The sequence below is a fragment of the Uloborus diversus genome, chromosome 2 (genome assembly GCF_026930045.1).
Source record: "Uloborus diversus isolate 005 chromosome 2, Udiv.v.3.1, whole genome shotgun sequence".
Taxonomy (NCBI): domain Eukaryota; kingdom Metazoa; phylum Arthropoda; class Arachnida; order Araneae; family Uloboridae; genus Uloborus; species Uloborus diversus.
The window spans coordinates 217,036,172-217,050,088 of NC_072732.1; the positions used below are offsets into that span (position 1 = coordinate 217,036,172).

Sequence of the window (13,917 nt, forward strand, 5' to 3'; positions counted from 1 at the left end):
ATATGTTTATCCTGTTTCTTTCCCAGTCAGGGTTCGTACTTCCTTAAAAAACCCTTAAGAAACCCTTAATTTCATCAAGCAAAATTAAGGTCCCTAAAAAGCCCTTAAAAAGTCCTTAATTTTCTGAAAATTTCCTTAATATTTTAACCACTGTATCAAGTTTGGTCCCCTTTTTCTTATTTTTTTCGTTTTTACCCCTTCAAATCTTTATAATCCGCGATATGTGCCGAAAACGTATGTTTTGGAGACATGCCGACCACGTTAAACACGTGCTTCTCCGAAAATTGCTTGCCTTGTTTGAGGTTGCAATCTTTTTGCATCCTGCAAATATTTCAATCTTTTTAAATGTTGGAAGGTTTTTTTACAATATGCTACTTTATATCTGTTTATTTTTTTCATTATTTCAATAATATTTTTATTTCTTAAATTTATTTTAGAAAAAATGCAAAAGACTATCGAAAAAATATGGTCCAACTCCCAGTCTCTGATTGTATTTAAACTTGTCATGGTTACTATTTTTATGTATTTGAAAAAGCTTTCAATATATTTATGGTGAATCTCTAAAGGTTTTGGTTAGGCTTTACAGCCTGTAAAATTTTTTGGAATTTAAAGATTAAATAAAGCAACTTCAGTTTTTTTTTTTAAATCGTGAAATAATATGAAGTTTTTTAAACCAAACTATGAGTTCCATTGCAAGGAAAAAGGATAATCAATTATATATATATATATATATATATATATATATATATATATATATATATATATATATAAAAATATTTATATTATTGAGTGATACAGCCAAGATTGAACTCTGGCTCCATCAACCGCTTTATTCAAGGACTCAGGAGTTAGAAATTGCTTTCTCTCTTTCAAAATTTAAATTTATATAGAAATAAACAAACTTGCGAGAAATAGTATGATATAGCAAATTTGTTCGAAATAGGATTTTAGTAACAATAACAGATCAAAAGCAATAATAACAAAACACTAGTTTAAATATCTTGAAGAAAAAAGATTTTAGTTATTTTCCTTCAATTTGCCTCTCATTCTAATCACAGGGTTCGTACGCCCTTGAAAAACCTTGAAAAGTGCTTGAAAAAAAAAAAGTTCATTTTCAAGTGCTTGAAAACCTTGAAAAAGTTTTAAAACCTTGAAAAAGTTTCTTAGTGCTTAAATTCTCTCAAAAATCAATTGTGCTTAGAAGTTTTAAAAAAGTATTTCACCAATGCAATTTTCTGAACATGTGTTCAGTATGCAACATCGCGAAAAATTGCTTCCGTGTTTGGGATTTCAATCCTTTTGCATCTTGTAAATATTTTGATGTTTTTTACAACCGAAAGATATTTTGACATATGGTACCTTAGATTAGTTTATTTTTTTTGTTTAATTTCATTAATTAACAAAGATATTAATTTGGAAACCATGACAACATTGAACTTACTCGGGTTTCGCGGAAAATTGCTCTTGTGTTTGAAATTTCAATCTTTTTGCATCCTGCAAATATTTAAATATTTTGGCTAATCAAATGTTAGTTTCGCATATGCTACCTTAGATTAGTATATTTTTTGTTTAATTTTAATAAAAAACAAATTTATTTCATGGGAAACATGCCACGTCGAACAAACTCAGACTTTGCGAAAAATTGCTTCTCGTGTTTGAAATTTCAATCTTTTTGCATCTTGCAAATATTTAAATATATTCTCTAATCGGATGTTATTTTCATATTTGCTACCGTAGATTAGCATATTTTATGTTTAATTTCAGTAAAATATAAGTTTATTTTATGGGAAACATGACAACATTAAACTTAATTCGCGAAAATTTGCTTCCCTTGTTTGAGGTTTCAATCCTTTTGTATTTGTAAATATTTTTATATTTTTGGCAATTAGTAGTTATTTTGACACTGCTACATCAGATTAGCTTATTTTATTTTTTATTTTAATAACTAAAGAGTTAAAGAATGTATTACCTTGGTCTTGTTTAATTATTTGCTTATTTATTTTTGCAATTTTGAATGATTATCTTTACCTAATTTTTGGTCATAACAGATTTTTTAAAAAAAATTTAAATTTCAGCAGTTGAGCACCTAACAAATTAACTTAAAGTTTGTATTTTAAATATAAAGTTGATTTATATAATTTTATTTATAAGTACATCATTTTTTTATGTCTGCTAAAATAAATAACGTGTATAACAGGGGTGGTTGTGTTATGATTATTCACTTGAAATCGTGTAGTGTTCGTTTTTATACTTTTACCTCCCTATATCTCCAATTTTCCCCTTTTCCAAGGCCGTATCCAGAAATTATTTTCAGGAGGGGCCCGGATTAGCACATTGCCCTAACACACACACACACATATAGTATACATAGACACACCAAACTCATAAAAATGTTAACATAGAAGACTTTTTGTCTCTATTTTTAATGATTCCACTGTTTGGACTGTTGTTATTTTATTTTAATTTCTTATTGTTTTTCTTATTCACCTTGTAGTGGTAAGGATAACAGGAGAGTGTCCCTTTAAGTCGGATGTAGAACATCCATAATTTCAGGGGGTCCGGGAGTTTTTCCCCGGAGAAACAAAATAAAAATTGCTTGCTCGACAAATAAAGGAAATTAATGGACAGAGGAAAAACGAGAGAGGAGAAAAGAGAAGCACCCAGTCATCTGCTCATATCGACTTTTAGTGAAGTTTGTTTTTGATCACTAACCCTACTCCCCCCCCCCTTTTTTTTTCATTTAAGTACTACAGTAATTAAGCCCTACAGTATGAAAATTCTACAAAATAGTTTAAAAGAAATGGTGTAGACATTCAGAAAATAAGAACAGAAGAGTAATATTCTGGCCATTTGGACAATTCATACTTTATTTTCTTGATAAGATACAAAATTCAAGAACTTTTCAAGGAATTTCAAAAACTTAAATAATTTTCAAAGACTCTCGAACAGTTGAAATTATTTGAAGGTCTTTATTTACACTTTTCAGAAGTTGATTGTACAGTCTTACAAAATGATTATAACTTTGTAAGACACACCCGTTTTAAGTTAAAAAATAAATGCAACGAAATATTTATCGAAACAAACTTTTTTTTTCAATCACAAGTAGTGCAGAAAATGAAAGAGAGTAGAATAAGTGTTATTTTTTTTCTCATACTTAAGGTATTAACAGTATGCAGTAGAGGTAAGGAAAAAAAACAAGCAATAACAAAAGAACTTCCATGATACTGAATTCGGCACTAAATAAATGCAAGACATGAAACATATCAGTCACAAAAATGATCTTGAAAATTATGCTACAAAAACGCGAGAATCGTGATTTTTGCATTTTTTACTCAGGATGTATCAAGGAGCTGAATTTGGCACATCTAGGTAACAAGATATTCGCCTAATCGGAAAATAGGGGCCCAGCCTTTGGGGAGTCCCCAGATCGAAATCGGTACAGTGTAAGTTTTACTAGAGTTATAGGGGGAGGAGGGCAGGATCGTGCACAGAGGGGAGAAAGGACACCTGTTGGCCCGGGACCGAGCTTAAATGGGACCCAATATTTTTAAACCTGGGGTTGAAAATATGGGTAAACAATATGGAGGGGGCCCAAAAAAGACATTTGTGACAGCCCCAAAATTTCTGTGCACGCCCCTGGAGGAGGAAGTGCACAGAAGTCAGTTTGGTAGACTTGAAAAACAACGAACTGACAAAGGGCCTGCCTTAACGCTGGACTGCCCTGAATTGAATTGGGAAAGAGAGCAGGAAGTCCTAATTAAAGGTCTAAATTTCAAGTGTGCCTTGCGGCTTAATGAGCACTAGAACTGCTTTTTCTGTATGTCTTCAAAATATTATAAATTTTGAATAGTAGCAAAATTAAGAATAAAAAAAAACTTTATTTTCCTTTTTTGACATTAGGAATTTAAAAAAAAAATAAATAAATAATAAAAAAAAACCTTCTGTTTTACGGTACAAAATATTTTGGGTTTCGGGGGGGGGGGGACCCGTCAGGTCCCCCCTCTGGATACGGCCCTGCCTTTTCCTCAAATGTTCAAAATTACTACTTTATTAAGGTTGTGGGTACTTGGAGCTTACTGAAAGAGGCTTTAATCAGCAAAGGGGTAGATAGCTTAACGAGGGTCATTCATCTTCATTTGGATCTAATAAATTGACCAGTACCAGCCTAGCTAGGCCCAGTGCCTGTTGCTGGTTATCAACAGGCACTGGGCATGGTATTTCTATGCAGAATATTTTGACTTAATAAACTATTTTATGAATTGTATGCATAGCAAAAGTTATTGTTGTACATATGTATATTCAAGTAATAGGGGGCTTAGTTTTAAAAATTATTCCCCCCCCCTCGCCCCATTTTGCTCTTTGAAACTTTCAGGTAATTTTTTATGAACTCACAAATCACAATTACACCTGAATATTATTGCCTTTCTAAATTTAAATTCTAATTTCAACAATAACCCATTTTTTCCCAAAATAAAACTACTTTTGTCATAATATATGTCAACTTCTTGTGAATCTTTTCAATTTCGAAATATGGCTCTATAAATCTGAACTTGCACATTTATTGTCTATTGCAAGTTAATCAATGAAAGCTGAATAGGCTCAAGTTTGCATTCAGAGTATTTATCACTGCTTAAGCTGCTTTTGTATATTTTGAGGTGTAGAGACTGGACTGTGGACTTTCATAAACTTTTCTTGCTTCCTAATTTTTAAATTTACTCGAGGACAGTTGAAATGCCTTATTGGCTGAACAGCTAATAAATACATACGAATAATTGATTTGCATACTTATAAATGATTTGCAAACCTGATATTTTTAGAACTTAATAGTGCAAACTGAAATAACTTTCTGGGTAGTGTTTTTGTCCTAACTGCCCTTATAGTGTAATAAACCACTGTATAGATATTGGAAATAAATGTTGAAACTGGGGGGGGGGGGGGGTGACTTCAAAAACTCCTCTCTGGCAATGCCATTGAACTTGGGTATTTTAGTTTCTTCCCATAAAAGTTAAAAGCACTTATGAAAGTTTTTTTTTTATAAAGTATTAATTTGCTGATTCTAGAAAATATACAAACCTCTGACTGCTGCAACCTTTGAAAAACCTCAAAATTAAACCTCTTAGTATCTGCTTCTTTTTATGACCAAACTTTTCAAACATTTTCAGAAAAACTTTCAACGCAGTAGATCTTTCATCAAAACGTCTCTCGTTGTAGAAAAAGCAATTTTGTTTTCCTATACTTTTTTGTATTATTGCCTTATTTTCTATGTGTTTGTAGTAAATGAAATCTGCATACAATATTTTTAGTACAAATTTATGATATTGCCTTGAAAACAAAATTTTTTACCTTGAAAAGTACTTGAAAAGTGCTTGAATTTTTTTCTGCCTAAAGGGTATGAACCCTGAATCATGTATGCTAAATGATAATGCTTTAATATGCAACTAATTTTCTACAGCTATCCCCATTTTCCTAATCTTTTTTTATGACTGAAATTTGAGAATTAAATGTTATTTTTTAAGAACAATATGTGCTATCTATTATATTAATTACTACCCAATCATTTCAAGCCTAATTAATAAGGAAAAACTTTCGTATTATGTTTGAAACTGGTTAATTCGCCATTTTTTTGTTGAATTTTGGAATGTCATGGACTCAAAGGGCACTCATGATCTCATCTCATTTCTGCTTGATTTTAAGAACTCTTTTTTTCTTGGGGGGGGGGGGGGGGGGGGTTCTCCATTTTCCTCTTGGATCACTATGATGTGAAATTTTAAAATTTTATTCACTGATAATGGGACATCCCAGTTGATTGGGCCTCTCCCTGCTTTTTGGAAACTGATGCACTTGTGCATGTGTATATATATAATATGTGTATCATATACTTTGCCCCCCCCCCCGGGAAAACTTTAAAATGGTATAAACAAAGCTATCTAGTTATTTTCCCGATAAGTCCTTTTTTTTGAGAGAGAGTCCTTAAAAAGTCCTTAATTTTTACTTTTAAAAATGAGTATGAACCCTGTGCATTTCATTTATGGCTTTTTCTGAGGCCCATTCAAAATATCATCAAAGAGTTCCGATTTCAAGACCTGGCCCATAAAGAAACAATCGCATTGTGCGCAGCAAATGTATTTCATTACTATTAATTTCCTTTCTATAAAATGCATATGTGTAGGTGTTAGTCATTAAAAGTGTTGTAAATAAAATTATTTTAAAAATTTAAAACTTTTATAGTGTTCAATAATGTACCAAGAATAAATAATTCCTGCAAAGAGTTTATGTGCTTAATAATCAAGAGTTTTCTACTAATTTATGCAAAACATATATGCATGTGTTGCAAGTAATCATGAATGGTATTAATCTACCTTAGGAAGGGCGCCCCTATAGGGGGCAAGGGGGGGGGGCTTGAGCCCCCCTTAGAAATGAGAACTTCCTTGCTTTTAATGCTTTTTTCTTTGCAAAATGTATAAAAATTTCTTTTCCAGCCATTAATGAATAAGTTATTAAAAATGTCAAATTTTAATATCTCTAATCTGTACTGAAATCGGTCAGGGTTCATACACTTTTGGTTAAAAAAAGTTCCCTGACTTTTCCAGGTTTTCCAGGTTGTTTTTTAGAAAATTCCAGGTTACTCGCTTCATTAAAAATTTAAGTTTAAATAGTAATATTTTCAAAATAATTAAAATTGTTTAAAGTAGCAATGCAGAAGAACTGAAACTTCTCCCCTTAGATTTAAAAAAAAAAAACTTGGATTTTTTTTTTCCTTTGTTTTTTCTGTCAAAATTTTAAGTCTTTTTAAAACATTTTGTTCAAAATTGTTTTAATTTGTTTACTATTTGTTGAAAACAGAGTACTTTCAACTTATTTTAGTGTTTTTTTTTGATGTCACGCGTAATATTATAGCGTTTTGCTGTAGTCCTGCAGCAACCTTTTAGCATCCACTTTTGGTTTACAATACTTTTTATTTTCTTATAAGTAGGTTACACAAAACATATTGAGCAAAATGCAAAGCTAAATTTTAGTATAAATATGGTTAACTTGTTGCATCAATTGGCATACCATGTAATGCATAGTAACAAAAATCAACATCCGCCGATCATAGGCCAATGCCAATAATCTTTTTTTTTTCACATATTAAAGGACGCTTACATTAAAATTTCAAATTTTCTTTTCCAGAAAGTATTAGTTAATTTTCAAAAATTCACAACTTTTTGCACATTTTAATGTTATTTTCAATGTTACTCATTGATATAAACATCCAATTCTGTTTCTGGAAGTTTAAGTCTACTTCCATTGTGCAAACGATCAAATATGGCGACAAAGTGAAAAATTTAAAATAATATGTAGATTTTTGAATTTGTAGTATAAAAGTAGTAATAAATAATTAATAATCCTTAAAAGGATACAATAAAAGCAAAATAGTCAGTATTTAGCACATAAGAGTCTAAATCAATTAAAACAAAAAAAAGTTATGAAGATTAAATTTTGCATTTTTCCAGAAAATAATTACAAATTATCCGGAAAAAAAGGCACAATTTGTGTTGTTTTCAATAGTTTGCATTGCAATTAACATCCAATGCCGTTTTCGGGAACTTGGGCACTTAAAAAGTCTTGTGTACTTCCATCTTGGGAATGACCAAATATGGCGGCTATGCCCAAAAATAAGAAATAACTTTTTTAATTTGTCGCATGAAGACAATTAAAAAATAATTAATCTTCATGAAACTACAATTCATTGAAAAGTTTTTATCACATTTGCGTCCGAGGCAGTGAGGATAAGATTAAGTTAAGAACAAAATTTTTCATTTCTCAAGAAAATTATTTTAAATAACAATAGAAAAACAATTTGTAGACCATTTTTTGTTATTTTCATCAGTTTTCAATTAAAGAAAACATCCAATTCTGCTTTGTTTTTAGAAACTTAGGCATTTTAGGATCGTATCTACATTCTATCTTGTGAATGACCAAAGATGGCGACTACGTTTCACACGTAGCTGAAATGATTTTCCGATCAAAAAAAAAAAAAAAACTATTTTCCCCGATCGACCTTCCCCCATCTACAGGTTGTGCTTCCGAAGCAGTAAATTGTCTTCTCTCCTTTTGAGTTGGTGCATAATTGCTGTTCACCTGATTTTTTCTCCCTTGGGAACTACTGAAAAACGGCGGCTGCTGAAGATTTTTTGGGTCGCCACTTTTTTCATTGCTTTAAAATTGTTACAATTTTTTTTTAAATACATCGATAAAAATGAAGATTAGATCTCATAAAACCAAGTTCCCTGGGAAAAAATTGGGAAAAGAAAAATTTTGGGGACACATTTGGAAAATTCCCTGACATTTTTTGACTATGTCATTTTCTATGATAATTCCAAGTTTTCCCGGAGCGTACGAACCCTGAACCGAATAGAATGTTGTGGCAACCCATCTAAAACTTTAGGCAGTAGAAAGAAATGCGTTCCCCCTCACTGACTCCATGTAAGAAAATCTTCGCTCTTTTGGCGCATTTTTCGTTGTGAAGAAAAAAAAACGTTCATTTCTCGATCGCAGTTTTTAAGTGCCAGCGTCGGTTTAGATAAAAATTTACAATTTTTTTCGTGAAATCACAATAAAAACGAAGATTAGATCTCATGGTACTTAATTCCTTGGGAAAAAAATGGAAAAAAAATTTTTGGAGGACAAAATTTGAAAACTCCCTGACTTTTCCCTGACATTTTTGACAGTGTCATTTTCCCTGACAATTCCCGGTTTTCCCGGAATTCCCGGAGCGTACGAACCCTGTCGGTTTCCATGGGGAAAATATTCTGCTAAACCATGGGGAAAATTTTAGAGGTCCCACCCCCCTTAAAATTTTGCACATGGGCGCCCTTGTACCTTAGTTAAGACTTTCAAGTAGGAAATTTATTTGAACAAAGAAAAGAGAATGAAATCCCTTTTGCTCTTAATATATTTAATGATTGTGGAGTAATTTTTAATATACACGAAAAAAATGTAAATTTTGTGCTATTCTTTAATTGAAACACTAATTCATACTAATTTCAAAGTTTTAATTGAGGACATTAGCTAACGATTACACAGCAAAATATTTTACGTCCAGCTATAATTTCATTTCTAGTTCTTGGAACCTTTTATGATACACTTTAAGTTTGTTTATTTTTAGTCACACAAATGATCAAATTAAGATTTTTTATCAAACACACCTTCCTCTTTAGACCTTCTTGAAAAAGTAGATACTTATTTCAATAGAAAATAAATATTCTTTTTTGTAAAAAAAAAAAAAAAATAAGATTCAAGGTTTGAATTAAATTTGAAAATGTTTTCATTCATTAATTAGAAACATGGTCTACATGTACCAAACCAATATATATGTAAAAAAACTCAGTAAAACCAAAAATTGTTTTGGAAGGAAATAAAGTTTCATTTTTATTGCAGTACCTTAATTCCAGGCTCACCTTTCCTATTTTCTTTCCCATAAGAATAGATCTAATTTAACCTCATTTTCAAAGAGTTCGTAAGGCATTTATTATTTGTTTTCTGTAACTTGCATTCAAGTTCATACTATGTAGCATTTGTAACCACTTTAAAATGGTGTATAAGATGGTGTACAAGAATTTGATTTTTCATGAGCAAATTTAGGGAAAATATTATTGAGCGTAATGATGAATGAAGTTCTACATATCATTCCCATAACTTTGCACCACCGAAACTTCTCGAAATTTAACAGAAAGCCACTCTCCATTGTTGCATTGAAAATATAAGGCATAATTTTATGATGTGCCATGGGACTTTTAAAAAATCTTTACAAGAGAGAACGTAAAATAAAGTCATCAAGCCTTGCAAGTGAATAACCATCATTTCTTACAAATTCTTAAATTCTCTTTCTAAAATAGTGTACTTTGTACACATGCTGGAGCATTGAGACGTTACATTTTGAGGAATTACCTCTGTGCATCATGCAGAGGTGGTGAAATTTAATATATTAAGTAAGCATGGAGCACCATCTTCACAAATGGTAGGGCTGACAACATATAGGCAGAAACAATTTTTCACCAATTTTACACAAAACAATAAAAATTTCCCCGACTAATTATGATTTCCCAGACCATTTTAATTTCACTGCCTTTCAAGGTTTGTGGGAACCCAGAACTGGACGCCCAAGCTAAGCTATGTGCTACAAATGCCTTCCTGGAAATAAAACTCTGTATTAGCTTTATGAGTTTAATTACTTGATTTTGTGCTGTCTGAATTTCTATTTTTCCCTCCTCACGTAGCAGTCTTTGCTTGTTGTCAAATTTTTATCATAGTCCAGTATAGCCACGAAATTGAAACTCAAATATGCAAAAGAAAAAGTTTCATAATATATTTTAGTTCATTAGGAAACATACACAAGTCGTAGGAGTCATGAAGCAATATACAGAGATTCAATGTTACAAAACAAAACAGACAGCATAAGCGGATGATCGCAGACAAAGAAAGGGATTTTTAAGACAAACAAGAGAACCGTAAACCAATCCATTTCATAAGCTTTGTAAAATATACACGAGATAAAAGCGATGTCAACTTTCTGCTAGAAGTTTTTTGACGGTGCACGAAACGGTGAAAAGTCCTTCCGCTTGCGGATGAGATATGGCACGCGCAGTGTGAATGTTAAAACAGGGGCATGAACACGAATAGGCACACATTTGACAGGGTGGGACTTAAATGTTGATCACCGTTGTGGAGACGGAGCAATTCGGGTTGTCCATCTGTGACAGGATCTGAAAAGAGGAAAAAAGGCCACATGTGAGTGAATAACTTGACTATAGCAATAACAAAACAATACCATTTTTTTTTTTCAATCTATTACATTGGGAGAGAAGAAAAATCACAAAACTACCAATAAAAAGAAAATTAAATTTGAATTCAAATTATGTTTTTCTCAATCAGAATTGTGATAGGATGTTTGGTTTCTTGGAATGGAACGAAAATGGACAAGAAATTTGCACCCAACATATTACAACTGGTAAATTTTCTAAAAGAGGTAATACACATATCCTTAAACAAGAAGTTCCGTCTATTACTATACGAGCCTACTTTCCCGTATACCCATACTACTTTCTAGTACCTGATCAATATTCTCAAAAATAGCTAAAATCGCAAATTGTTTCAAACATATTTTTGCTAAAAAAATTTTTAAAAAGCAGCACCTTTTAAACAAAGCAGCTAATACTTTTTTCCCTTTAATAAAAATTCTTTAACAGCTTTCAAAACGAAAAAATAATAATTAAAATTAATAAGCTTATTAAAATAAATACATCATATCAACAAAAAAAAATACGTTTCTTTTTCCCCTGTTGCCAAAAATAATTTTTTTAATGAATTAATGCACTTACCAAAATAAATAAAAACAATAAAATGTCAACTTAAAAAAATACTTTTCATTGTCAAAAAAAAATAAATCGTCTGCGCACATCGTTATGTAGAAAATACCTAAATTAAAACTTTAGCGTGAAAATAAAAACAAGTCATATCAACAAAAATTATTTTACAGTTAAAACCATAGCGGCAGAGTCGGAGTCAATCTCATTTTGGGATAAAGGAGTCGGAGACGAACATCCAAGAATCGGAGTCAGTCATTTGTCCTCCGTGTATAAATTTTTGCCAAAACTACGAAGTTAGAGTCGAAGTCAGGGAGTCGGAGTCTGATTAATTATCGGCACAGGAGTCGGAGTCGGGTGCTTCTAAATTCTCGGAGTCGGAGTCTGGAGTTTGGCGTCAATAGCTATTTCCAACAAAATTTGTTTGAAATAAATCCGCCTTCAAGTACGGAATCTACATTGACTTTCAGTTTCCCCGTAGGCGCTAATGTTAAGTTTTTTTGAACTGTTCAAAATTAAACAAAAAATAGTTCAAATCAAAAAGTGAAATATGGGACTGAGGTGTCCTCGCCGAGATCTTTCGAACAAAAAGTTTGTTCGAATCGGACTATGCATTCAAAAGTTATTAGGGGGGACAGACAGACAGACCGACAGACATTTTTCCCCATCTCAATACCCTACTTTCCAATTTTTAATTTTTCGATATTTATTTAATTATTTTATTTATTTGATTTTTTTTTTTTGTTTTTCACGACATTTTTAAGATGCATTAAGCCTTCTTTCATGCTTTTTTCTTCTTTTTCTGACTTTTACTGGGAAAGTAGGCTAAAAAGGAAATGGTGTTAAGGATGGGGTCGTCTGTAGAAAGTTCTGTAATTTTATTTGCGATTAATCTTAAAAATGCTCTGAAATAATAACCTGGAAATTCTGTATTTAGATGAAGTTTCAAAAGGCCTAATTTGAAAACGACTGACTTGATATTTCACTTGAACATAGTGAGGCCATGGGATTCTGTTTGGAGAAGGAGAAAAATTAGTTACAGAATGTGCCAACAGATGGCAGTCAGGATTCAAATTGCTGTTGTGGAGGAATGCTAATGCCTAACATACGAAATGAGCTCCATAGACGCAACATTCATACAGGTAACATTTTATAGGGTGTGAAACACATAGTTCAGAGTTATATCAGTCTTTACTGTCAACACTAACTAATAAATTATTCATAAACATTTGGAATTTATAGTATCATATTGGTAAACACCATTTTTCTGTTTAACGAATCCCTGTTGTAGAGTTTTCCCGTTAACTTGACAATGCCATCTGTCAGCACATTTTGGAACTTTTTTTTTTTTTTTTTTTGAGCAATTGAATCCCTCAGGAGTGTTCTGGTGAAATATCAACCTGACCAGTATTTAAATTAAAGCGTTTTGAAATCATAACTTCAATTAGAATCACCCTGTATTTAACTGCAATAAAACCATATGTTTAAGAACAGTTTTAAAATATTGCCAGATAGATAAAACTGAAAACATTTTACCATATCACTTAGCCCCACTACTACATTTTACCCAATATTACCCTACTAAAATGAATGAATAATAGTGAGACTGGAAATATGACGAGCGAGAAAAATAAAGGGGGAACACAATGAAAAAATTAAGAAATTTTATCCATCGAGCTTGAAATTAACCTTCAATATATAAAGAGTAAATTGCAGGTAAACATCTTTTGTAATCAAAGTTCTATAGAAACTTTTGTTAAATAAAAAACTTTGTCAACAGAAGTTTGTTGAATGAAGACTTGACTATATGTATGAAATTTTGGTTAACATTTTGAACTAGATATTCCCCCCTTCACAAAAAACTCAATAAATAAGGAGAACAGCACGCAGATTTAAAGAGCTTAAATACAAGGCGAACAACATAATAATTAAAATAAAATTAGTTTCGTTTTATGATATTAATCTAAGTAATACAGTCGAGCCTCCATATATCGAAATAGCAAGTTGTCAGGAAAAATTCGATAAAAACAAACAATATTAGTTTATCATAAAAAAACTCCTAAAACTTATTAAAGATAAGTTTCACATGAAACCCAATTTCTAATTTATACGAGCATCGGATTAAATGAAAGTTAATAATTAAAAAATTAACAGTGAAACATTTACTGAGCACTGCATAGTTTTTGAAAAACCAACTAACTGTAATGCCGTTTCATGTTTTGAGGGAAAATTCCAGAATTTATATTACGGTTTTCCGATTTCTCATAATAGCAGCACTCTGCTTGTGGAAATATTAAATTTACCAAAGATGACATTTTTGTGCCTTCATGCATCTTCATTCTTCGGCAATTCAACTTGATCTGCAACATTAGGGGATTTTCGTTTAGACAATAATCAAGAGAAAAGTAAAAAATCAACCTACTTAACTTGAATGATCTTCACTGAAGCTAAAAAGACTAGGAATGATAATTAACAGACAATAGGGATAGTTGGAAACTGGTTTTACTGTATTACTGGTTGCAACTCAGATTTGAAATAAACTTGGGAGAATTTAATGGAACAATGCCCTATC

The 13,917-nt window shown here is 31.6% G+C and overlaps 1 protein-coding gene across 1 annotated transcript in view; it reads right to left on the reverse strand.

Annotated features, from left to right (window-relative positions):
* Positions 1-10,378: 10,378 nt before the first annotated feature.
* The window catches only part of LOC129216809 (uncharacterized), a 101,652-nt gene continuing 98,113 nt past the window's right edge, over positions 10,379-13,917 (reverse strand). Inside the window, exon 25 of the mRNA XM_054851026.1 lies at positions 10,379-10,745. Coding sequence (XP_054707001.1) covers positions 10,686-10,745 — 60 coding nt within the window. The 3' untranslated portion in view covers positions 10,379-10,685. The remainder of the gene's footprint in view (positions 10,746-13,917) is intronic.